At 38.4% G+C, this 26,552-nt stretch overlaps 2 protein-coding genes and 1 long non-coding RNA gene across 8 annotated transcripts; 2 read left to right on the forward strand and 1 right to left on the reverse strand.

Moving 5' to 3' along the window:
* Positions 1-223: 223 nt before the first annotated feature.
* LOC132113813 (UPF0461 protein C5orf24 homolog) lies at positions 224-2,399 on the forward strand. The gene is made up of 2 exons (XM_059521832.1): positions 224-462; positions 947-2,399. Exons 1-2 carry the CDS (start codon positions 421-423, stop codon positions 1,556-1,558), a joined length of 654 nt encoding a protein of 217 aa, XP_059377815.1. The 5' UTR covers positions 224-420; the 3' UTR covers positions 1,559-2,399.
* A 2,602-nt stretch (positions 2,400-5,001) lies between these two features.
* Positions 5,002-25,611, forward strand: LOC132113800 (histone-lysine N-methyltransferase NSD2-like). 6 transcript variants are annotated; one of them, XM_059521812.1, is made up of 24 exons: positions 5,002-5,343; positions 6,558-7,447; positions 8,900-9,041; positions 9,450-9,622; positions 9,747-11,592; positions 11,680-11,792; positions 12,326-12,536; positions 12,620-12,708; positions 12,815-12,868; positions 13,680-13,725; positions 13,862-14,019; positions 14,197-14,331; positions 15,030-15,153; positions 15,528-15,728; positions 15,843-16,022; positions 16,678-16,834; positions 16,920-17,125; positions 17,899-18,011; positions 18,092-18,361; positions 18,478-18,594; positions 18,689-18,830; positions 18,913-19,019; positions 19,117-19,318; positions 22,945-25,611. In XM_059521812.1, the coding sequence occupies exons 2-24, from the start codon at positions 6,575-6,577 to the stop codon at positions 23,619-23,621; spliced, it is 6,336 nt and encodes a 2,111-aa protein (XP_059377795.1). In that variant the 5' UTR covers positions 5,002-5,343; positions 6,558-6,574; the 3' UTR covers positions 23,622-25,611. The 6 variants fall into 6 exon arrangements, with proteins under 6 accessions (XP_059377795.1, XP_059377794.1, XP_059377796.1 ...); XM_059521811.1 differs by having other exon boundaries at positions 5,003-5,797; XM_059521813.1 differs by having other exon boundaries at positions 5,003-5,797; positions 13,865-14,019.
* On the reverse strand, positions 9,035-10,234 carry LOC132113819 (uncharacterized). Its single transcript, XR_009425213.1, has 3 exons — positions 10,108-10,234; positions 9,809-9,987; positions 9,035-9,572 (listed from the first exon to the last, which is right to left on the reverse strand). It is a non-coding gene; the product is annotated as an uncharacterized LOC132113819 (long non-coding RNA).
* Positions 25,612-26,552: the final 941 nt, after the last annotated feature.

Raw genomic sequence — 26,552 nt, forward strand, 5'->3', positions numbered from 1 at the left:
AAAAATCCACAACAATATATATTCCGTATAGACACAATGGCATGGTGAAAAATTCAAATGTCAGCAAAAAAAAAACATATAAATGACTACATATCGAGGACAAAAGTGGCGCATGAGCTGAAACCACAGTCTATGGCTGAAACAAGGGCCTTCTGGTATTTGCTAAACAATAGTATAAATTTCCACTAGCAGCTGACGCATGCGTATTAGCTATTCTTACCATTTTATTATTTTTTCTAGTGAAAATGGCTGCCTTTCAGCTTTAAACCACAGCGGTTCAAGGGGGAAAAATATCCATCCCATAAAACAGAATTAACACGATCGCTTAGAAAGAAACCATCTTGCGGTTCAAGAATGTCCATATTCCTGCGTAAATAACATTATGCTTTTGCTTTCAAGAATGGAAGATAGAGCTATTTCATGTTTAACCCATTACATTCCGTGATCTGCGTTCCAGATGAGGTAAAGTATCTTTATTGCATCGTTTAATGCAAAATTACATATGTTTCATATTAAAATAAATTTATTCAGTAATTAAAAGAATAATCTATATCAACGAGCGAATAGAAATAAGATTTTTTTTTATAGAATAATAGGACAAAGAAGGACTTGCATAAACGATATTCCGCAGTCGCTCTACATTTTGTGACCAGACATTGTTTATCCTACTGTAAAGTGATGCAACATACTTAACCTGTCAGTATTTTCATAGTTTATATAGCAACGCCTTCCTCTGCGTTAACTTTCAGTGGTTAATTGCACAGGCTTGTTGTTTTCTTTTGATTGACGTCGTCAATCAATCACTTTCGATGCACGCGGTCGATGTAAGCTGTTTGAAAAGTATTGCTATGCCCGATATTCAGTTGTTATTCCACAATACAGATATTATTTTTATAATCCACTTTATCTCATTATATATACATTTTAATATATTTTATTTGAACAGAAAATGATGCACCAAGTATCCAGCAACAGCAACGACTATGGTCTGGGTAGCATTGGGGATGATGGGCAACACCCAGCCAGTCACTTTGACTTGTGCAGTTCACAATCCAACAAATTTTTCCCCACTGCCCCACCTCCCTCATTACAACTGCCACTCCCAAACTTGCCCCCCTTGCCACAGAGGATGATCAAGCCCATGTCCTGTCAGATGCAGGACTCTCAGAATGAATTTCACTCCCAAACCGTTAGAATGAGGGCTGCAGATGCTCCAGAGGGCTCCAAAAAAAAGAAAGGCCTTGGGAAGTCCGGACGACGAGGCAGGCCCTCGGGTACCACTAAGTCTGCAGGCTACAGGACAAGTACGGGACGACCGCCCGGCACCACCAGAGCAGCGGGTTTTAAAACCAGCCCAGGACGGCCACTGGGCACCACCAAAGCAGCAGGTTACAAGGTGAGCCCAGGTAGGCCTCCAGGCAGCATTAAAACTCTGGCAAGGCTTAACAAACTTGACTATGGCGCATGCAATGGTGCACCGTTCACTTACACCATGATGCAGAAGAGGGCCTTGTGTGAAGCCACTGTGAAAGAGAAAGACACTACTACCACCGAGTGAAAACAGTTTTTTTATTTATTTGCAAAAAGGGTGAACTCGGGATGTGGGTGCATGTCCAAAGTCACAGTGAATTGTGTTTGAGACGTCAAATTCTTGCAAGGGAGAAAAAACAAAATTTGGATTTTGATACTTCAAATCAAGTGTATGTGCAAGTGTTAATCTTTTGTGTATGTTTTTCCAAAGACCATTAGTATTACCTATTTCGCTATGACGTATGTTAACCTACTGTACAGATGTGCATGACGGTGGTATTGTGAAATAAAGTTACATATTTGAACACATATTAATCTTTTCAGTCTCTTAGACTTTGCTCAAGTGAATTGTTGAGAGAACTGCAATTGTGTTGTTTTACATTTAACTTTACCTTTTACTTAATACTTTTGATGTAAAGTTACTGATGGGAACAGTCTTAACCACTCATAGTTTGTCTCACTCTAGATTTTAGGACATTGCATTTAACTTGAAAAAATTTACATTTACACTCCTCTGTTCCCCTGATGTGTATGTGAAAGTGCTCTGTTTGTAATGTCCAAAGATATGTTTATCTTTTTGTTGTTATTGTATTTATGAAATGTCTGGTGCCCTTTTCATACAGAGACATGTTGAATTTTGATAAAAATGTCAAGTCACTTTCAGCAATGGCATAATCTTTACACATGCTCTTGTAAATATAAATGTGAGTTTATACCAGCCAGTGTGTTCTGTTCAACCCAAAATTGTTTTGCTGATCAATGATCCACTCTTAAATACCATGTATTTAACCACTGGACTAAAACAAGTCTCAGTTTTGTGTAACCTAATACACATGATCTGATCAAAAAAAAAAAAAAATAATAATAAACAGTTATGACTCCAAACGAGTAAGCTGTGTTGGAAAATGGCTAAAACACTTTTTTGTACAAATTATTATAATTATTTTTAATTTTTTTTACAGATCCATTTAGTTGGTATGAAAATGTCTCTATTTTCAAGTATTAATATATGCCTGTAATTGTTGAATGTATGTAGCAAACATATGTAAACAAAAATATTAAAAATAACAATAACTGCATGGGCTAAATAGAAAATATAATATTTACATGTTGTAAATATTGTAACACAAAACCGGTGAAGACATAGCATTAAAATAACGCTATATGAACGTTAATTACATTAAATGGAACACTATTGCATAATTCAATATAATAATGTAGTTTACAATTTTACATTCCTGAATTTTTACATTAATTCCAAAATATTTTTATAGAGTCAGCGGGCAGTACATTAGGTCCCCTCATACTGTCTTTGTTCTGGTTTTAAATCAGTTTCAAACACTGAGAGCGGATAAACTATAACATGGTCAAAAAAAGGGAAAGTTGACAGATTAGAATAGCAATACAATTGCAAATGTATTGCAACTAATATATTTATTTCATAGTGTAATTTAAGATAGGCCGGTGAAAAAGTGACATTTTATGTCTTGACACAATGGAGGTTGACGAATGGCTGTGGCAAGCCATTTTAACATTTAATTTGACTGCTGCCCGTTTCTGTTAGTAGCATAGTAGTGTTTTTGAATGCTGCAGTCCATAACATTTTTTTTTTGGTAAAAAAATATTCAAATTTTTAGGTAAAAAATAAAGTTGCTTTTTAAATAGCTTTTTGAGGTTAAAAAACGATTTATTTCTATGACATTCAAATGGTATGATAATTAGAGAATACACTATACAGAAATTTACATCTACAGTACAGATAAAGCTAAAGACTAAATACATGTAGTCAGGTAATGTTGATGTTCTTAACATTACTAATTTGAGAACAAAGTATGAAAATAATAATCCACATGGTTTGACGTGATCTGAGCTAACTTTGCAATCGTTAGATTGAATAAGCATTAGTAGTGCAATTTATTGTAAAATTATTGGTCAGAACAAAACTGGCAGACATACTGGCAGCCGATGCACAACCCATGTAAAGAAGATAATTTCATAAATATATGCAATTGCAGGTTTCAAACAGAGATGGTGACAAAGAGGCAAAACTTATGGACTGCAGCTTTAATTAATATTAGCTACTCTAGTATATTTAATTTGATTAATGTATTTTTTATTTATGCATTTTAATTTGGTTTATTTTTCATATGAATGTTATTAAAACTTATCCACTGGATATTAGCATTTATTTTCTGCTACTATCCCAATGACAGTTATATTCCATACTATTCATTTCAGTTACAGAAATTAATTTAATTTTTTGTAATAAACATATTGGATTGGAATTAATGGGGCTATCAAATTTGTGTGTAAATCAAGTCTTTGCTCACAATAGGCAGGAGTGCCAATATTATTAGTCTAAAACTGGAAAGTGGCTGATTTTAACAGGGCAGAGGACTGTGAATTTACAAGATTCGAACCCTTTCCTGAACCAGTCTGGCCAAGTGAGGCTTCGGACATCATCAATTACATCATTGCTCTAAAGTGATACAAGCCTCGATACACGCTTTACTGAAAGCTGCCAGGATTTCTCAACACACGCTCCAAGGCCTTGGCACAGAACGTAACATCACTATTACAACCTAATGTCTAACTGTGCGTTCACACCACCGGCGTCGAGAGCATCAAAAATAGCTCTTGCCGCTCTGCTCACGACGCTGCAGAAGATTCGTGAGCGCTCAGACGCTCTGACGTAGATCGAATGCTTATTTTGTATTTAAAGTGGCCGCAAAGCAAACAAGCTTGTTGATCTCGTGCAGACTAACCACAAGGAGAGTAACGTTATAAGTTAACCTCATTAAATATTGTGGACGAAATATTAAGATCCTTTACTTAAAATTAACAATCTCAGACACCTTGGTCCACGTATCACTTTTAATTTATTTTTTATGTCCCTGTACGCAAACAGGGACACATCATAGATTATTGGAAACACGAAACAGCAATAATCAACCTGTCCTCCATTGTGCTTGGGAACTAATGTGGTCGGAGCTGCGTTCTCTTGAAACCTCTCAAGCGGTGGACTTCTACGTTCTGATTGGTTGCTGCCCAACCGCGTCATAGCTCATTACCATAAAGTTGCCTTGATTTCAACTCTCCTCGACGCCGGCTTACATTGAAAATTAATGACTTCCGGGCCGGCTACTTTGACGCTCTCGACGCCGGCGGTGTGAACGCACAGTAATAACAATAAATATGAGTAACATAAAAGGTACCACTAAGGCAGGGCTAGGCAAGGTCCTGGAGGGCCACTGTCCTGCAGAGTTTAGCTCCAATAATTAAACACACCAGCCTGCTTTCTAGCGATCTTGAAGGCATCGATTAGATTGTTCAGGTGTGTTTGATAAGGGTTGGAGCAAAACTCTTCAAGACAGTGGCCCCCTAGAACCTAAGTTACCCAGCTCTATACTAAGGTATATATATGTTAAAACCGCTTGCCATAATTGTCTGACATATTACACTTATGCGTGGCATGGCCTAATTTCCAACCACCCGCAAATCGCGCAAAGTAAAAAACAAATTCAAGCATATCGGAGCACGTGCCTGTTAATCTAGAGCAATAAATTGTGTTTTCTACTCATACGGTTTACTGTGGTCGGCTACCTTGCAAAGCACGAGCGGTCTCTCTAAAATGGAGGAAGTTAACGTTACGCCTTTGTTAGGACAAGGAAACAAATGGCGTGAGGGTTAAAAAGCAAATGCTCACTGCTGTCTTCCATGCGCCCAACACGTACCACGTCAACTGTACTGTATGCACGACGCGTTTGGGACAAAGTTAAACTTGCGCTTGCATATTGTCCACATGGATTTTGCGTAAGTGAGAGATGTACCTGGGAAACAGTGAATCGGGTTAAGTGGATGTATACTGGGGGGCTGGGTGTGCTGTGCCGATTGGTCGCTCCGACCAGCATACACATACAGGCAGTCAGTCAGGGCTCGTTTTAATACACATATGAAACCAGGGGCACTCGGCAAGCGGGGCAAACAATCATGTATTTCAATAGAAACCGTGGCCGCTGAAAAACATGCTTTCGATGCATTGACTTGGTGCTTCGAGGAAAAGTGACAGGCGCTCAGTTTCATTCTCGTTTATTTATTAATCTCCATTTTTGATGTTGGAGAGAGAAATGAGTCCAGAGGCTGGGCCTACTGGTGCAAATGCTGCTGGGATTTTGCAGATCCGCTTTCACAAATTGACAAAAAGTTACGCTACATGCTCGAATTTGAAGGGCTTTCCGGTGGTTTTGTCTTGACCGAGTCGTAAATGGTAAGAAACCGACGATTTCTCTCATGTACCTTTTGTATTTGGTGCGTTTTTTATTTCCCCGTCGTGGGTGACTGTATGGCAACTGTTGGTGCACATGATGATAATGTAACATACTTTGCCAGCGTTTTCACACTGAAATCAGAGGTAGCAGAGGACACGTTTTAACAGTCCAGTAGGAGCATATCAAAGTGTCTTTGACATAGCGATTTACGTTGAGTTTTTCAAGCTCTCTTATCTTTGTCTTGATGGATTCTTGACAAGACGGCCTATTAGGGTTGCGATTTAGACCCGAGTAGCCACTCTATTTCAAAAACCAGTTTAAGATGCTAGCTATTTTGGAACATGATAGCTGGTTTCTAGCCGGTTTGAGATGGTCATTAGCTGGTCGACCAGCTTCCATGCTTCAAACATCATTCTGACCACATTAAGCTGGTCAAAGCTGGTCTTCCAGCTTGCACCAGCAGAAACAAGCTAGCAGTTTAAGCTGTGTTTTCAGCAGGAATGTATTGCATGTGCATGTTGGTGTTTTGCAACATTACGTTTTTTTGCTGTTAAAATGTCATGTTAAAGTGGAATCAATGTGGTCTGCTTCTTAATTGTTTTGAATTAGATTGCAATGTTCTGCTTAATACACAACTCATTAGTGTTTTGTGGCCAGTTGCAACAAACCCCTTAGGAGTTAAGAAAAGTCTGAGTTCTAATTCTATAGGCCATCTTATGAAAACATCTTCTAAAAGCATTTCCCTGTATTTTGTCGCAGGATGGAGCCATGACAACATGAATCAGTCCTACAAAGTGGCTGGCAGGGATGGCTTGGAGTGTCGTGGCGATCCACAGGAGACCAAGGCACTTGATAGCCGCCTCAGCTCCTGTGGATACCAAAGCACAAAGAGGCAGGGGGACCAGGGGTCTGCCATGCATTTCTTAAACTCTGGCTACAAACTCTCAGCATCGCCGTTTGCGCACAATACGAGAGAATCCACCTCCAACTACAGTCCGCTGAGGAGACTTCAGGACCTGACCACTATGGTGAACCATGCCGACATGAATTTGCAGGACAAGGACTTTCATAGGCGAAATAAATTGCTCATGCACAATCCCACTGGTGGAAGTGAGTTCGGAATAGGCCTTTATCACACGTCCAATTCGCAAGGAAACACTGACAGGACTTCTATTCAGGATCTGGACAAAAATGGTTTCTCACCAGTAAGCTCTGATAGCTTGGAACATTTTCCATCCATCCCAAATGGAATTTTGCATTTCGAGTCGACCCTGTTTGATAGTGGGGACAGCAAAGATAATGATGAGGACGAGCATGAAAGGGGTGATGCGGTGGCACCCTTCAAAGACACGTCAAAGAAATTCAAGAAACGAAATCTGGCAAACACAAAGGCTCCTAGCAACCACAGGCTGGACCTAAGTAAAAACAAACATGGAAGTTGTAACCTTGTTTCTAAAAATACGGTGAAGTCTGACCCTCCTGGTAGTCTATCACATTTGCCTGTCGAGGTCATGATGGAGGATTTTGACAGTTTGGATGATTATTCAGACAGTGACTGTGATCTGCCCAGCACTGTGAACAGTGCTTCAATATTCAACTCCGGTCTCTCTAAAAGACCAGATTCACCCAGTGACTCCCATTCAAATCCTGTAAGATGTTTTTATGTTCATCAGATTTATTTTTTCATTGACATGATTGTTTTTTTCCTAATAGGTGTACAAGTTATATTGTTAGAGTTTCCACCTAAAGAATGCACTGTTGTCCAGGAAGAAAAATCCATTATTTTTTAATGCACATATACAAATACATAGAAACTCATACACACACAGTGGGGTCCAAAGGTGACAAAACCACACTGAAAATCTGAAATTCAAACCTTGAAATAAACTATTAAATAATAAAAAATAAATTTTTGTTAAGATTTTGAACAATTTCTAAACAAATTTGTGAAATGAATCATGTGAAGTCATATGTGTTCGTTTCCACAGGAGCACAAGGTGCTCTTTGGGACTTTTCAAATCAAATAAAAATATGTGGAGCAGCTCAAGTGCTTCTCTGATTAAAGCAAAATCAGAGGGAAATGGTATGCAATCAGAAAAATGCTAAATATAAGCATTTTCACTAGCAGTCTGAGATTTTTTGGACCCTATTGTGTGTATTATTAATTAACATATTTAATTATGCATTTATTTTACACAGAAATTAAGAAATATAAATGACATTTATGGTGTAGAAATTACACACTTCCACTTCAACAAAATATTTGCTACTTGTAGGCTGACGTATGTTTATTTACAGTTGGTATTGCCCAGTTGTTTTTAAATTACAAGTTGTCATAGATGGAAGTCATTTGTATTACCCTCCCTCAAGATGAACACCTCTTGAGCCACACAGTTGAGTAGGAGCTTCATTTTTTCCAGTGGAGCAAAGGTGTACACTAAGTGCTTGTTGGTTCGTACTTATTTTTGTGAAACTTAGCTGACCATGATCTTTGTCACAGGAAGGACAAAGGCTGTAGTATGGACTAGATCAATATTTCACTCACTCGTGGGTTGCAGTTAAGTTAGGGCTACACAATCAAATTTTTAATCGCGATTACAATACGGATGCCACAATTATGTAATCATTAAAAGTGGCAGTTCATCCTTTTAAAGTCCACTTATGTTATTCTGCATGCTTAATTATAATAACATTATAATATGCATAGTGTTACTTTAAAAAAAAAGAAGAAGAAGAAACCAATCCAATGTATAGTTGGCAACTGAGGCATAATACTATAGAAAAGCAATAAAAGTTTTTTAGTTAGAGGGTTTTCAGGTTGTTTATTTTAATCTAAAAATATGGCACGCGGTTGCTTCAGACAATGGCAATAACATCAATCAATGCGAACTGTAATAATTATAATACGCGCAAATACAATTTCAAGAGAATAATTGATAATTATGATTTTGTTTTTTTACCCACAAACAGCTCTTTGCAAGGTGAGAGTATCTGAGATGTTAAAAGAGTAGCCTTAACAAACAACTCAAGCTGTCTTGACTCATGTTAATGATATTTAACGAATGATGATTAAACGGACAACTTTTTATCATAACCTAAAGTCCAACAGCCCAAAGAAGAAGCAGCTTCCGGGTATAAAGTACTCTGCTGAAGATGTCGTGTGGGCCAAATTCAACCGCAGACCCTGGTGGCCCTGTCATGTAACCACTGACCCACAGATTGAAGTCCACACCAAAATGAAAGGTGATATCTTTTGTTTTAACCCCTTTTGTATGACTATTCATAGTGGATGCCTAATTTGACATGGGTGAGATGACATTCATAATGAGACATTTTATTGACATGATATGGTTATTTATGCACTTGTTCAACTTTTACTTAGAATTTAGAGTGTCTGCAGACCGATTTTGGCCTAAAAGCAATAGAAGTTCTTCCACATGTATTTTGCAAGACAGATGACACACAGTGTAGATATTTTCTTTTTGCCGTGTTCAAGAAATTAAATGCACATGTTCTAATTTCTATTTCTATTTAGCATGTAACAAGATATTTAGCATTATTATCATGGAAACCAAAATGTCTTCTATGTTAAAACCATTCTTAGAACTCATTGTTGTCATATTATCACAGAATAATGGCATTTTCTTGCAGACCCCAGTCGTCGGCCATGCCGTCTCTATTTCGTCAGGATGTTCGGGGAGATCATAGACCAAGCTTGGGTCCCGGCAAAAGCCACTTTTCCTTTTGAAGGAGGTCATCAGTTTGAAAAACTGCCTGTACTTAGACGGAGAGGAAGACAGAAGGACAAAGATTATAAATACACGGTAAAGCTTTTGTGTGTTGCAAACTTGTAACTATTTTCCTGTTATATTTTAAAAGATGAATGTTTATGATCCACTGACATTGATGCTTTTGATAGAAAGTTAATGTGTTTTGTTCATTCTACAGGTTCCTAAGCGTCTAATGCCATCATGGAAAGCTAGTGTCTTGGAGGCAGAGGCAGCACTGACCCAGCGGTTAAATAGCGAACCTCCATTGACTGTAATTCGGGATGTCCACATGCCTATCACAGAAGACAAGGCACCAAAAAGTCCTGCTTGCCAGACATCTACTACACAGTCCATATCATCAAGCTTACTTTTGACCAATGGACTAGATGCATCCGTTATAATCAGAGGAAAACCTGGCACTGGAAGAAAAAAGAAGGCAACTAAGAAGAACAGCTCAACTGTAAAATCTCCCGTGAAACTATCTGAAAACTCTTTATCGTCTAAACCATCATCAACCCCTTCATCAGACAGCTACAAACCTTCCACAGCTGCTGAACGGCACAAACCAGATGCCGTAGATAGTCCATATTCAGATATTGACTCTGTCCCAAGGATTCTTTGCCCCAAACGTTCAGAGGAATTGCCGCAGGAGGATGCGGCAAAAGAATTGATCACTAAACCTAAGAAAGTACATCCAAGTAAAAAGACGAAAAAAGCCAACGTGGACAAGCCAGTGAAGAAAACAGAGTCTGCTTCAAAATGCACAACAAACCGTAAGCTAAAGAAGTCAACGCCCAAAGAAAAAACACTTAGGGCTACGAACACCAGACAGAAGGAAAGCAGTTCCCCAGGGTCCTCAGATGGGTCTTTTGCCATGCACTCTCATTATTTGCCTGCCAGCAGTGGCTTAATCTCAAGAGCACTTGCTGCCAGTGAAGAAACCGAGGAGAAAGATTTAAGTCGGGAGCCAGAATCTCGCTCACCATGTGCTGGCGATGAACCCTATTTTCATAACAAGTGCTCATCCCCCACCAACCATTCTGAGTTGTCAAAACATCAGTGGCAGGTAAAAACAGAGGCCAGTGAAGAGTCCACGGATGACTCTAACTCCCACACCCCCCCAAACCCAACTCTTATTAAGTTTACCAGAATCCGAAATGAGAAAAATGGCGTTCATAAAGGACCTCGAAATAAAGGGTCCAAGTCAGATGTGAATAAATCCTCCCTCAATTCTGTGGAAATCAAAAACGAGAGCATGATTTTAGACACTTCGTCTTCGTCCATCCCGTCTCCCTCGATCTCTCCTATGGATGCTTTCCAGGATATGAAGGAGCTTTCTTTCAGGTCTCTTGTCAAAGACGAATGCAGCTCAGGAGAACCTTCACTCTGTGCGGATTCAAACTACAAATTCAGCACTTTCCTAATGATCCTGAAGGATCTGCACGACAGCCGGGAGAAAGAAGGGAAACCTTTAACCCTCCCTCCTTTGTCTCCATCCTCTCTCATCAGGGAAGAACCGTCTTTTATTCCACCTGGAGAAGAAGCAACAAATGAAGTGCTTTATGAAAAGGACTGGAAGGCAATCACAGACCAGAACAATCGGCAGGGAAAGACGTCAACACCAAACAGCTCAAAACGGAGCAAGGCCAAGCCGAAATCATCAGTGAAAAAGGAGACACAAAAACACGATGGTGTGAACAATTTAGTTTCTACGCTGAAAAAGCAGAACTCCTCAGTAGGTTTGGATGCACTTGAAAAGAGTTTGCCTCTGCTAGGGGAACTTTCCAACTCTCAACATGATGCTGTTACTGATGTCTGTGGCAAGGGCACCATCTCCAAGGTTGCTCCTAAAAAGCGATGGCAAACTTTTGAGTCTGGTATTGGGAAAAGCACCAAGCCTAAGAGCGATCCGATTGGATTGAATCAAGATATAGTGAAGGAGTCCACAGAGCTAAATGGAGTTTTCAAAGACAGTCTTAAAGAAGCGGCTAATTCTGACATCCCTGATAAAAAAGATGCTTCAGGTAACTTCAGGAGATATTAGATTAAGTCTCAAAAGTTCAAAATGTTTTGGGTTAAATTCAGTGAATTTTTAATTATTCTGTTCTCAGAAAACAAAAGGCTCAGAAAACCAAGCAAGAGGCTGATTGAATGCAGTGAAGAATATGAGCAAATCTTTTTCACAAAGAAGAAAACAAAGAAAAATCCTGAGTCCTGTAAAACGGTAAGCTAATTATACAACTGTTTCTATTGAACCAATGGACTTCAACCTACAAAAACTGGTCTTTTTTTTTTTAGTATTGAAATTTTACTTTCATTAACTTACCCAAAAAGGAGCAATCTGTCATTATACTCACTCCCATGTAGTTTAAAACAAATCTGACCTTCTTTTATGTAGAATTTTAGATGTTGTAATATTTTGCTCATCTCCATACGACAAAAGTGGAGTTATCAGGCCTTAAAAGTGACCAAGGCCTTTATAATTTTGTCTCATTCATGCTTGCATTCAATTCAAAATATTCAAATGCATGCAAGAGCCAATGATGTTTGCTGTCATTGACATTGACTTGTGGCAAAATGCAACACAAGATGCCAAGTTTGAATATACGCAAATGAGATTTGAGAGCATCGGCTATAATTTAAGGGTGCAGCTTTCCATACAGAAAGTACTAAAATGTCATAATTCGTCAGGTATTCCTAACATGCACAAACTGTATTGGTTTATGTGAATAGTGTTATTTCATGCCTTTCCTGAAGGTATCTTGGATCGCCAACACTAACACTGATGAGCCGTCACCTGAGCAGATCACACCTGATGTTTTAAGCTCTTCACCTGAAAACCTCTCTGAGCAGGCCACACCAGAGGAGCAGAAAGAACCAGCAGATAATCTCGTATTACCTTCAACACCGTTATCCTCATCCTGTGAAGGTCCATCGCTAAACAGAGAGTCATGTGAAAAGAAATCCGGTAAGAACGTGTAGTTTAAGACACTTTACTTCACTTGTAAATGTCAGCTGTAGATATAAACATATTTTATATTGCTGATGCAGCACCCTCGGATAGAAAGAGACCACGTAAGACTGTGCATAAAATTCTAGACTGCACCGTTGAGGATTCTGTAAAGATCCCAAAAAAAGAGGTTAGTGTTAAATTTGTGGTCTCGATATGATTTCTGAAAAATTATTAAATGTTTTGGGCTCTTGTTTTTACAATTTTGTTTGTTTGTTTTACCTTTGGTAAATCAGGAGAGTAAACAACAAGAAAACAGCCCAAATGAATCAGAGGTCAAAGATTTGCAGGTAATGTTTTGGGATGTGCTTTATATGAAATGTATTTTTTAGTCATGCATATAGTATTTTTTAATAAATTGGTTATATATATATATATATATATATATATAGTCATGTAGTTCAATTATTATTGCTTAATTAGCTCATGCAAAGAGTTAGATAATGTTTTATTATCCTTTGTTAACAACTTGTTAACCATACTTATCTTGTGCACAGTATTTAAATTCGTAGTAAAGGGGTTGTTAATGTCTTATTAGAAGTAAAGGGTTCTTCCTTTAGATTAGGTCAGAGAAAATACTAAAATAAAGGCATTAACTTTACATAAAAGCATTACTTTACATTTTTTTACTATTAATTAATAATGTTTTTATGAACATCAGATGACATGACACAAAAACATATATTAATTATATAATTATTATATGTTTTCGTGTCTATGCAAAGAAACGTTATGTACAATACAAACAAATATTTATGATTAGATCACATTGTTTAAATACATCATTTAGGGTTAGGATACAATAAATAAAAAAATCAAGTATAAAAACACATGATCTAACTCTACATATAAGCTGATTAAACTATAAAAAATGGTAAATTACAGTGACAGTGAAGAACTCACTATTTGTACACGAACTACCACTTAGAATCTATTAATTAATTAATCTAATAATATATTTAAATGCACGTAAGTACTTAAAACTACTTTATTATTGTACACTTTATATACACAGTACTTTTTTTTACTTTGAGTAAATATAATTTTTTAACAGCAATTCAACCATTATAAAATAGTTATAAATGTTATTTTTTTTAACAGAAACAGGAAGAGACTGCACCATCAAGCCCGTGTGCTGCTGCATCAGGTTTGTTTTCTCATGTGTGACTCTTATCATTATATTCTGTCATGTATTTGTTGTATTTTATTGAGAATATTGTTTGATTGGTCCACCATTCTATTTTCCAAAAATGCAGAATGATGTTTATTTCTGTCATCCTTAGCAGCAGCTCAAAGTGAGGATGAAATAAGAACATCATCCCCAATCCAGCAGGACACAGCCAGTGTCTGCCATATCCAGCTTGAAGGAGAGCAGTGCAGCCCGTCTAAGCCTCAGGCGAAGGAGTCCGACACAAACGGCGAGGACTCCCTGATCTCTGAGGTCATTATTATTAGCTGCACATTTTCCATCAGCCTAAAATAAATATGATGTCATCACTCACTAACCCTCGTGATTCAAACCTTATGATCTTTTTCTGCGTTTTGATTCATTGATTCATCATGCTGAGATGCATCTCTATAAATAGAGTTGTATAATTGTTTTTTGTTTAATTTTCAGGTGTTTGGTGCAGGACTCAATGACAGTGCTTTTTCAAGCAGAGATTCTTTATCAGGTGATTTAACAGGGTTCTCGACCAATAGAAAATCAGGGGAGAAAGGTGGAGGTGCGTCATTGAAGGAGAATGTTTGCCAGGTAAACTTCCTATGTATGTATGTATGTATGTATGTATATAAATATATATATCAAACGCTGGATGCAAAAAATATTAGATTTACCCAATATAATTTCACTTTCATATATACGTTTACTTTATGAGCTTTATTTGCTTGATTGGTTATATATTAATAAACAATACAGTTGAAACCTTTGCCTTCACTGTGATTTTATTTTCTTTATTTAATTTTTTTAATTTTTACTTTTTTATACTTTTATTTAGTATGGATGGATTAAAATGATCAGAAAAGATAGTGATAAAAGACAATTTAGAATATTTTTAATAAATGTTGTTTTCTAACTTTCTGTTCATAAAGAAATCCTGTTGTGGTTTCCCTTAGCAGCACAACTGTTTTCAGCTGTCATAAATAATGTTTCTTGACTAGCAAGTCAGCATATAAGAATGATTTCTGAAGGATCATGTGACACTGAAGACTGGAGTAATGACTGCTGAAAATTCAGCTTTGCATTCACAGGAATAAATAACATTTTAAATATATTGAATTAGAAAAAGTTATTTTAAATAGTATTGATATTTCAAAATATTACTGTTTAACTGTTTTGATCAAATAAACGCAGCCGTGTGAGTTCACAATCTTACTTCTTACTACTTTTGAATGGTAGTTTTTGTCCTAAAAATTCCCATAGCGTTCAGCATTTGGGACTATGTGTTGTAGGTTTGTGAGAAAACGGGTGAACTGCTCCTCTGTGAGGGGCAGTGCTGTGGTGCCTTCCATCTGCAGTGCATCGGCCTCACTGAGACCCCTAAAGGCCGGTTTATCTGCCAAGAGTGCAAGACGGGTGAGTAACCAGCAATATACTATATATCAGCCAGGCTGCTTAATTTCATATTTGTCCATTTTGAAATAGTCAGGATTGGTTGATAAGAGAATATATTCTTCTTTGTGTAAGTTCTGAAAATCTACTGACAGCATTGCCAATCATTAAAATTGTTTTCTGTTTTTTTTTTTTATAATTTTCTAGTGAAGTTTGAGTAAATAAGAACTCATTTCATTTTAGCAACTGTGTTTGTTAATTTTGTTCTTAATGATTTTAAGCATATATAAACTCCAGTTATGATATTGTGATGCACTGAAAAATCCAGTTGCAGTCTAAGATATACAGGTGAACACCTTAATTTCTTTGTATGTCTTTTCTGTTCTTCCATGCTGTAGGTGTGCACACATGTTTTGTGTGTAAAACTCCTGACAAGGAGGTCAGGAGGTGTATGATCCCAGTGTGTGGGAAGTTTTATCACATGGAATGCATACTGAAAGTTTCCCCCACCGTCGCTCAGAACCGCGGCTTCCGCTGCTCCCTCCACGTCTGTCTGGCCTGCTACATCACCAACCCCGCCAACCCTAGTATTTCCAAAGGTGCCTAGAATCCAGATATTACATTTGAAAAGATCACATACAAAATAAAACATGTTTCAACGTATTACAAAAGCATGATTTTGTGTCACTGATCATAACTTGTCGATCTCACAGGCCGTTTGACTCGCTGCGTCCGCTGCCCTGTGGCCTACCACGCCAATGACTACTGTATGGCTGCCGGCAGTGTCCCATTGGCTAATAACAGCTTCCTGTGCCCCAACCACTTCACTCCACGCAAAGGGTGCAAAAACCATGAACATATTAACGTCAGCTGGTGTTTTGTGTGTTCTGAAGGTGTGTAGTCCAGTCCTCGTGGATCTGTCTGTTAAAATTATTAGTGGTGCTTGCTAAGGCTATTATTTTCTAAGCGGGCAGATTTGCTTAGTTTTTGCCTGGTGAGTGATGCATACAGACCCTATGACATCCACCATCATGGCAGCAAGTTAAAAATGGAATGATTCATGGTTTAGAGAATTTTTGGAGATTGTGCACTGCACTCTTTGTCACCTGTTACACTGTCTGTTCTATCCTTAACTCACATTGACACTTGTTGTGGGCAGTTTTCCGAACAATTCATGTTTGATCCCTCCGCAGTTGCAGATGACATCGAAATAGTTTCGAGTCAAACATGCACAAATCGTTGATAAAGCTGCCAACGCATTGGTTGGCACTACTATTAATACTCCCTACTGAAATAAAATGTTTTAATTGCATGAAAACCTCGCCACAATTTTCTAAAAGAGAAAATACAGAATCAACTCATTAATCGGAATCAAATTGATTCAAATTGTTAATCGAATTTCTACATTTGCAAAGAACATTCATCATCATTCAATTAAGTTTTGAATGTAAAAATCTAGTTTGTGTTATAGTGAGTCATGAGGACAGAGCAAAGATTTTACTACGGTTGTTTATTACAATTACATTTGTTTTCGGTCTCTCCCTATAGGAGGAAGTCTGCTTTGCTGTGAATCTTGCCCTGCTGCCTTTCACCGTGAGTGTCTGAACATTGACATGCCCCAGGGAAGCTGGTTCTGTAACGACTGTCGAGCGGGAAAGAAACCCCACTACAAGGACATTCTGTGGGTGAAAGTGGGCCGCTACAGGTTTGTGTGTTGTTTCACCAATACCATTCTCCCTTGATAATTACACTGTAGTGTTCAGTGAGGTATTTCTGACTTTTTATTCCAGGTGGTGGCCCGCTGAAGTGACTCAACCAAAAAACGTTCCTGAGAACATCTACCGCTTGAGGCATGAGGTGGGGGAGTTTCCTGTGCACTTCTTTGGCTCCAAAGACTACGTGTGGACATATCAGGCTCGCTGTTTTCCCTACATGGAAGGGGATACCAACAATAAGGAAAAAATGGGAAAGGGTGCAGATGCAGTCTATAAGAAAGGTAGTTTTATGCAGTAGCAGTATTCTAAAATAGATAGCACAATCAAACACACTTAACTAATCAGGTGCTATACTAACAAGTGACTTGTCTGTTCACACACTCCGCTTCAAAACATGTTTCCTATCTAAAATATGTGGAATGGGATTTTGGACAAATAAATATGACGTTTTGAAGCTGGTTTGGAGAAACTTGACATGAACTTTTATAACTTGGAGGAAATCTGATTAATCTTCTGTTATCTTGACATGTTATCGCATGATGATATTATATCATTATATCAGGGAAGTCGTTGCCTAATGGTTAGAGAGTCGGACTCCCAATTGAAAGGTTGTGAGTTCGAGTCCCGGGCCGGCAGGAATTGTGGGTGGGGGGAGTGCATGTACAGTTCTCTCTCCACCTTCAATACCACGACTTAGGTGCCCTTGAGCAAGGCATCGAACCCCCAACTGCTCCCCGGGCGCCGCAGCATAAATGGCTGCCCACTGCTCCGGGTGTGTGCTCACAGTGTGTGTGTGTGTTCACTGCTCTGTGTGTGTGCACTTCGGATGGGTTAAATGCAGAGCACAAATTCTGAGTATGGGTCACCATACTTGGCTGAATGTCACTTCACTTCATATGTCACTATATGTGTTTTTGAGGTTTTAATTGATGTATGCTGTTATGATACCACTTAAAGCCTGCCAGTTGTAGCATTGATTAACATTTACAGTGTGGATTCTTTTAATGTTAAGAGTAAACTGCTTCAAACAGTAAGATCAATTTCTTTTTCTCAGCTTTAAATGAAGTAGCTGAAAGATTCAGGGAACTGCAGGCGGAGAAGGAGATGAGACAGCTTCAAGAAGACAGGAAGAATGACAAGAAACCTCCGCCATACAAACACATAAAGGTAAATAATTACAAAAGCTCAGATATTTACACTGATCTCATTTTGCTATCTCTCATGCACAATGATCGATTTTCTCTCAGGTGAACAGACTGATAGGGAAGGTGCAAATCATCACAGCAGATCTGTCTGAGATCCCACGCTGCAACTGCAAAGTCTCAGACGAGAACCCGTGTGGCATTGACTCGGAGTGCATCAACCGCATGCTAATGTACGAGTGTCATCCTCAAGTGTGTCCAGCAGGGGAACGCTGTCAGAACCAATGCTTCACCAAACGCCAGTACACTGAGGTGGAGATCTTCAGGACACTATCGCGTGGTTGGGGTTTACGCAGTGTGTCTGACATCAAGAAGGTGGGCTGTTTTTACACACGCGCACACACACACACACACACACACACACACACACACACACACACACGACTATGTCTCTCTTCCCCATTTAATTTGATTACGTTACTCCACCATAGGGAGCTTTTATGAATGAGTATGTTGGAGAGGTCATTGACGAAGAGGAGTGTCGATCCAGGATCAAACATGCACAGGAAAACAACATCTGTAACTTCTACATGCTCACACTGGATAAGGTCAGTCACCTGCGGTGATTCTCAATCCTGATTATCCTGATAACATGTTCCCCACTTACCTTGACACTGGGCTCTGTTTTCTGTGTATGTGCAGGATCGGATAATAGATGCCGGGCCGAAGGGAAACCAGTCGCGTTTTATGAACCACAGCTGCCAGCCGAACTGTGAGACACAGAAGTGGACGGTGAATGGAGACACCAGAGTTGGGCTTTTTGCATTAGAGGACATTCCTACAGGTGAGTTTGAATCTGAACCAAATATTATGGTGCTAGAAATTGGGGGAATGTTTGTTTAATAGATTTTTTTGGCTGTTCTCAGGTGTTGAACTCACTTTTAACTATAACTTGGAGTGTCTTGGTAATGGGAAGACGGTGTGTAAATGTGGAGCTTCCAACTGCAGCGGATTCCTTGGTGTCAGACCAAAGGTATGACATGCTGTGTGTAGTGTGTTCAGGGTTAAAGTTGGTGTATGTTATTATTCATATTCCATCATACTCAATGTGAAAACACTTTTTGCTTCAGAATCAGCCCTCATCTGAAGACAAGGTGCGGAAACTGAAGAAGAAGGTTGCAGGGAAGCGTAAGAGCCAGTTAGAGGTCGCCAAGGAGCGGGAGGATGAATGCTTCTACTGTGGTGATGGAGGGCAGATTGTGTCTTGTAAGAAGCTCGGCTGCCCCAAGGTCTATCATGCCGACTGTCTGAATCTGTCCAAGAGACCTGCAGGTGAATGACTCAAGAACACGAGTCTCTTGTATCTAATTTAAATTGTATTTTCTTAAAGGAATAGTGCACCTAAAAATGAAAATTCTGTCAGTAATTACTCGCCCTCATGTCGTTCCAAACCTGTAAGACCTTCATTCATCTTCAAGATAATTATGATGAAATCTGACAGCTTTCTGACCCTGCATAGACAGCAACGCAACTGACACATTCAAGGTCTAGAAAGGTAGAAGGACATTGTTTAAATAATTCATGTGACATCAGTGGTTTAACTGTAATTTTATGAAGCTTGCATGTCAGTCTACGACGTGTTCATGAGAGTACCACGGACCATGTGTGTGTGTGATGCTGCTGATGCAGGAGCCGCCGTTCTGACGTAGAACGTCCATCTCTCTTAGTTCATCATCTGTATATTCTGGTTCAAATAAATAAAGCTGGGCAAAAAAATTGCCAGTCATCTACTCTGTCAAAATCCTCAGACATTTATTTACGAAGACTGTTTTTTGTACAGCATGCGTCTTTTTCTGCTTGTAAACAAGGTGCAGCACATCAGATCACAGAGTCTTGCGTCAGCAGCACCACATGCATGTATCTTGATACTCTTGTAAATGCACTTCTACTGACATGGAAGAGAAGAAATTGTTGAATAAAGTCGTTATTTTTGTTTTCTTTGCACACATAACTCGTAGCTTAATAACATTACGGTTGAACTAGTGAATATTTTGTCGATGTCCTTACTACCTTTCTGGGCCATAAAATGTTTAATCTGCGTTGCTGTCTATGCAGGGTCAGAAATAAGGCTGTGCGATTTATAGAAATCGAATCGAAATCGCGATTAGATAAACTGCGATTTGCTAATCGCAAAAGCCTGCAATGTGGACGCGATATTACTCCATTCCAGAGCATATGCATGACTGTCATCCTTCAGTGACAGTCTTACTAACCAATAGAGTGAGGTCACCTCCGTTCTCCCCAATCAGCTCTGCTCTAGCCAACTGTGTAAACAGCCACCATTAAAAAAAAAAAAAAAAAAGGAGAGAGACAGAGTGGGATTATGCAGACATCCCAAGTCTCCCGGAAGTTCCGGGAGTCTCCCGCTTATTGAAAGCGGCTCCCTGAGACCCGCAAATTAGTTAAAATCTCCCGGAATCTAGAACGAGCGAGCAAAAGCGTGCATGCGAAACAGATACTGTGTTTCAAACCGTGTAGCGCACGCACGGCAGAGAGGGAGAGGGAGCGACTCGAGCGAGAGACCTTGCGTGTGTGTGCTAATGTGCGTGTGTGCGAAGCGCATTTAAGACGGAGAGCATCCTGATTGGCTTGTTTCTGCAAATCAACCATTCAATTGTCAGTGTGGGCGGGCTTTTATCTCTTCTCCCGAACAAAATTTAACAGTTATGTCTATCTAGAAACAGGAGCACCATGGCAGAGGGAGAGTGCCACAAAACAAAAAAGGTATGACACATTTTACGGCAGACTACATGAAAGTGTACCCCTGTCTTATAGGTGTCAAACATAATGACAGTCTTGCTCAAGCATTGCCAATGGCGGGTTATATGATTGCAAAAGGCATGTTGAGGTGAGTTTCATTTCAACTGCATATTATTCAGGCTAGTTGCCAAGGCTACATGAAAACAACGAACTCCTTAGACCTGTTTAAAGTTGCAATGGAAAATAAATAAAAGCAGTTTACATAAATTGTATAAGCAGATTATATAAATAGTAAAAGTAATCTACATATTTAAACATAATTAACGAATAATTACATAGGCCTATAGCTTATAGAAATTATATTTTATGCTTTTATATCTGTTAGGGACCACAACATATTAGGGAGGCTAAGCGCAGGCTGCTCCAATATATCTCAGTTCTCCCATTCAGCAAAGTCTCACTGAGAAGGTGACTACAGCTCAGATGTATTTCCTTCCTTTTTTTGGGGGGGGGGGAACTTCCCTGAAATGACTTTTTGCAGGTTGGGATGTCTGGATTATGGCATCTACAGGGTCAAATCAATAGTTAGGGAAATTAAAACTAAAGAAAAACTTTATGTAATTTAAGCTTTGAAAAGACAGACAACGAACTAAAAAGATCATTTACAAGAACTGCGTCACAATGCATATCAAGAGGATCTCTTATTGCATGTTAGCTATTCCCAATTCAGAAGACCGCACAGACAGCCTGTGTCTCTGAATGCTTCTCATACTCTATCCTCTCTTCCCTACGCAGCGCGAATCCCGTGTCACGGACGAGCCGTTCATACTTGCCGCACCAGAGACAGTTTCACGCAGCCTGTTTCGTAACGCTCGGTTATATTCGCGTGCGGCCCTGCACCTCTCCACGAGCACATCTGGCAGTATGGATGAGGCTTGACGCACGTGTGCAACCTGCGTCGACTCGCGCTTAGCTCTGCGTTTAAAACGAATGTAAATTCAGTCTAACTGCTTGCTAATTTCACTTGAATGAAATGAAACATTCAGCACATTTTCCACTTGTTCTTAAAATCCCAAATACAGTGTGACATGTAATACTTTAATAACTGACTAAAGAAATACAGTTCTTTATTTATATAAAAAATAAATCTTTCCAGTGAAATTCAGTAACTAAATAATTCTATAAAAGTAGTTATACCATTATAATCTTGTCTAATGAATTTTTTTTACTCACACACACACACACACACACACACACATATATATATATATATATATATATATATATATATATATATATATATATATATATATATATAGAACCCCTCCCAAAACACAATTGAAAATTATTGGATGGAACAACAGAAATTCATAGTGGAATAATGCCAAAAACAGAAAGGAATTTTGTAATGGTTTCATAGAAACTAAGAAAAAAAAAATGTCTAGTTTTTTTTTTTTTCAACAGGGTAATGATACTCATACTGTGCTACACAATATTAACAATATTGAGCTGAAGCTTGACTTTGCAAATGTAAAATCGCAATATCTGTCAAAAAAATCGCAATTAGATATTTTCCCCATATTGCACAGCCCTAGTCAGAAAGCTTGAAGTTTTGAAAGAAGTATTTTATGCTTACCAAGGTTGCAATTATTTGACCAGAAATATAGCAAAAACAGTAATATATTGTAAAGTATTGTTACAAAAATAAATCTTTTTTCCTTTTAATATAAAGTTTTATTTGTTCCAGTTGAATTTTCAGCAGTCATTACTCCAGTCTTCAGTGTCATGTGATTTTACAGAAATCATTCTAATATGCTGATTTGCTGCACATGAAACATTTCTATGTATTATCACTATTGTTCTGCTTAATATTTCTGTTGATTTTTTTTTTAATTCTGGTTAAAACTATCAAAAGAGGACAATAATCACAATTAATCTCATTTCTGACCAGTCTATAGAGGCAGATTACCATTAAATTAAATGGTAATATAAAATTTGAAATGTTTTAATAAATTCAAATATTTAATAAATTCAAATGTTAAAGTACACATATATATTATTTTTCCAGCACTTTAAATTAATGTTCTTGTTTTTAATGTAAAGAAATTGAATAACGCTCCCATTATTGGCTATTTGGTCAGCTCAGGATTTTATTCAAGCTGAATCATAACTCAAGCTGCACTATATGCATTTTTCAGGCCGCTGGGAGTGTCCATGGCATCAGTGTAATGAGTGCGGAAGGGAGGCAGCATCCTACTGCGAGATGTGTCCCAACTCCTACTGCAAACAGCACCGCGAGGGAATGCTGTTCATATCCAAACTGGACGGCAAGCTGTCCTGCAGCGAACACGACCCATGCGGCCCCGATCCTCTGGAACCAGGTGAAATTCGAGAGTACGTGCCCGGTACTCCTATCCTACCCCCCCTGCCCAATATGTCAGTGTCAGGCAGAATACCCCCGACTGCCCTACCGCCTGCTGCCCCGCTCTTCATTCCCGCCCCCAACAGACATGCGTTCCAAGCCCAAAGACACCCGTATGCAGACGAGGTGGTGGACAACATAGTTTTTCCACCCTCTTCTCCTTCTAAGGACATCAAGGAGGAAGATATGAGTGATGAAGGTGAGGTGGTGGAAGGGGTGATCGGGGATGAAGGAGAAGAAGACCTTGAGGTTGTGGACGATGATGAAGAAATGGACTACGTAGGGATGGGATTCAATGATGAGGAGGAAGAAAAGGTGGACCGAGGCGAGTCTGACGAGGACTGGGGAGATGAATTTGTGGATGATGAATTTGAAGAAACTGAGGATTTAGGGGAAGTGGAGGAGGAAGACCGGGAATCATCATGGGATGAGTTTGTCGAAGGAGAAAAGTGAGCTCTCCTGCATTTTTGCTAGATGTCTATCTTTCACACAAAAACTCTCACTCTGATGGGCACAGCAGGTGACCTGTAGGGAAAGTCAACTGCCATTTTTCCAGTCAGTGCTCAGCTGAATGCTTTTGAGAATGATGGACGTGTAACATTCTTAAGTTGAAGATGGTATCAGCTTGCCTTCTCAACCCAAGTCCTCTTGGAAAAGTCCATAAAGAGGGTTGGACCTGGTGCTGTGGGACTGTGATTTTATTTTTTTCAGTCCTTTTGTTGGTATATAATTAGTGTCTGGTGCTCTTTTGTGCTTTTTTAAATTTTCCTCAAGTTTACATTCTCTGATCTAAACAGAAAGAGGACCTCACAGAGGGTTTAAATAGGGGCACCACGAACCATACAGTTGTGTCTTGTTTACAAAATCAGAGGAAAGAGAATGCAATAAAGCAGCAGACAACTACTGTTCAGTCCCTTCACCGAGGGATTACACTGACATAGCCACATCATAAGGCCAAAAATGGCTTAAAGCTCCACGGATCACAGTACTTGAAATGATTTCTTCATGTCTGTCTGTTTGTATCATAGAGTGGCTACATGAGAATGAATAATAATAGTCCTAGTACATATTTTCAGCTGATTTGTGAATAAAAAAAAGAGTGCTACTATCAAAAAGGACAAGGAAATATAACATTCCTGGCATCATCCTGCTTGATTTCAAACATGCACTTTTTTGTTGCATTTGTGTTCCTGTCATTTTACTTCACTTTTATGTCAAGACTAAAGAAATTTTATGTCAAGACTAAAGAAACTTCATAGATTTAAGGTTTTGTAAAGTCTAGAGGAGTGATTGTATAATTTTTTCATTCTCCATGCTTGTGGCCTTTGAGTCTTGAAAGCTTTTAGGAAAGATGAGTTTGTACTTCTTAGATAAGATGGCTATTGTGTAAGGCCTAATTGTACTTTCCCTATTTACTTAAATTCAACTACCATCTCAGAATACTGTTAAAAAAATCCCCAGATCCCTCATTCCAGTAAAACCCCACCCCACATTGTGTTACATTTCTGCAGGTTATGGTTTCCTGCTATTTGTGTTTGTATGTGTCTATGAGCAGGTTAACTTTAAAAGGTGCCTCTGAATGTTTTGCACTCTTTCAGACTCAAAAGTTCAGGAGAAATTTCAAAGCGTCATTTATATATTCATGTTGCCCATAACTTTGCCATTGATCAATTCCAAGCTGTTCATTCAGCATACTGTGTAGATCTGCCTGATGAAACATATGGCACTTCATCGTGGCTGCTTTGTCATACTCAATTAAGACTTTGCATTTAATATCTAAGGGATGCAGATGACCCTTAAAAATTCATATTTAGACAAACAAATCCAGTCTTAATTTGATTAAAAATATTACAATTCTGAAGCCCATCTTTGTTTCCAGTAGTCATATTATGGTTTAATTTTGCAGCATTTAGATTTATGAGCCTAGATTAAAATTTCTCTCACCATCACTTGAATCTTAAAAATTCTGTTTGCAACATCAGTGCATTAGGTACAATTCCTGATTGAAAAACTGCCTCATGTAATGAAGTAATGTTCATATTCACAAGAACCTGTTTCTATCACTGTTATAGTACAATAAGTTTTCAATGCCTTCAGGCCTTACACTCATTATTTGTGGTTCTGTAACTTTTTGCAACTCAATTTACAAGGATGCTTTTTTAAAAAGCTTTTTTTATCATCAACCTTTTTTTTTTTTGTCTCTTTGTATTTATGTCTTTGTATAATCTTTCTCACTCATTTTTGTGTTCCCTGTTTCTTGTATGTTTGTTAAATCTCTGCTGCTGTGTTTCAGCGCTATGGCCCCTTGACACCATGAACAAGACGAAATGTAGATGACAGTTTCCTGAGGACAGTTGGACAAAAAGTTTGCTGCCATGTTAGAGACCCATGATTTTGTACTGTACCTTGTGCATAATAAATATCCTAAGTACAATTTTACAAATACAGCAGTTTCTTTTGTCCTTACAAGGTATATATAGATCTAACCAGATATAGTACTTCATAAATGCTGAGCTTTTAAAATTAAAATGCACAACAATTGCTGACAATTAATGATTCCTTGATCAAATAATTACACAATCAAGAAAGCATTACATATTTGTATACAAATGCTATCTTTCTTAGACACTTTCCTAGTTTTTAACATGATGTGTTATTGAAGACCAGCATGCTTTTTCATACCATAAATAAATCCGGTGTTATAGTTGTAAAAAGCTGTTATACATTACAATATAGTAGTTGTAGTACAACATAGATACAAAAACACGATATAAAGCAAAAAAGGAACAGTCCCTTAAAATTATTCTTGGGACCAACTCATTAAAAAAAAAAGACCCTTTCACTGAGGCAGGGATTATTACCCCCCTAGTTTTAAGAAACACTGGAATCCTAAATCTTCGACCTGAAGGCAAAAGCTCAAACTCATGCAGTGGGCGCCTATGATCAGATGTAATTTTCAGAATGTTACAAAGGCATCTAGTTTGATAGATTTGTTTCTAGGCATATCAAAGAGATGCCAAGTTTGATCACATTTTTTAACTTTCCTTGGGTTTACTGTTTTTATTTCACCGTAGCATGTCCAAACCAAGGCTTAAATTAAATTACAATAAAAAGAAAGAAAAAATTATGTTAAACAAGTTAAATCTGGGAGTTAAAAGCAGTGTTGCGGACATTCAATTTTTTTCACCAAAGAAAGTATAGCCTTTTCTGACCTCTTTTGTTCACAGCTTCGGTCCATTTATCCCACCTCAATTTATGGTGTAATTAACCCAAGGTATTTCTACTCCTCAATACTCTTAATGGTGAAAGTCGCTGAGGATTCTTTCCTAAAATCAATACACATCTATCTCCCTCATCGGGCCATTGGAATCGTCCTAACCTCCC

The sequence above is a fragment of the Carassius carassius genome, chromosome 33 (genome assembly GCF_963082965.1).
Source record: "Carassius carassius chromosome 33, fCarCar2.1, whole genome shotgun sequence".
Classification (NCBI taxonomy): Eukaryota; Metazoa; Chordata; class Actinopteri; order Cypriniformes; family Cyprinidae; genus Carassius; species Carassius carassius.

Coding starts and splice junctions, on each gene's coding strand:
- LOC132113800 (XM_059521812.1), top strand. CDS start 6,575: ATGAATCAGTCCTACAAAGTGGCTGGCAGGGATGGCTTGGAGTGTCGT. Junction 12,869..13,679: donor CAGAGGTCAAAGATTTGCAG/GTAATGTTTTGG, acceptor TTTTTTTAACAG/AAACAGGAAGAGACTGCACC. Junction 18,012..18,091: donor CGCCATACAAACACATAAAG/GTAAATAATTAC, acceptor ATTTTCTCTCAG/GTGAACAGACTGATAGGGAA.
- LOC132113813 (XM_059521832.1), top strand. CDS start 421: ATGTTTAACCCATTACATTCCGTGATCTGCGTTCCAGATGAG. Junction 463..946: donor TGATCTGCGTTCCAGATGAG/GTAAAGTATCTT, acceptor TTATTTGAACAG/AAAATGATGCACCAAGTATC.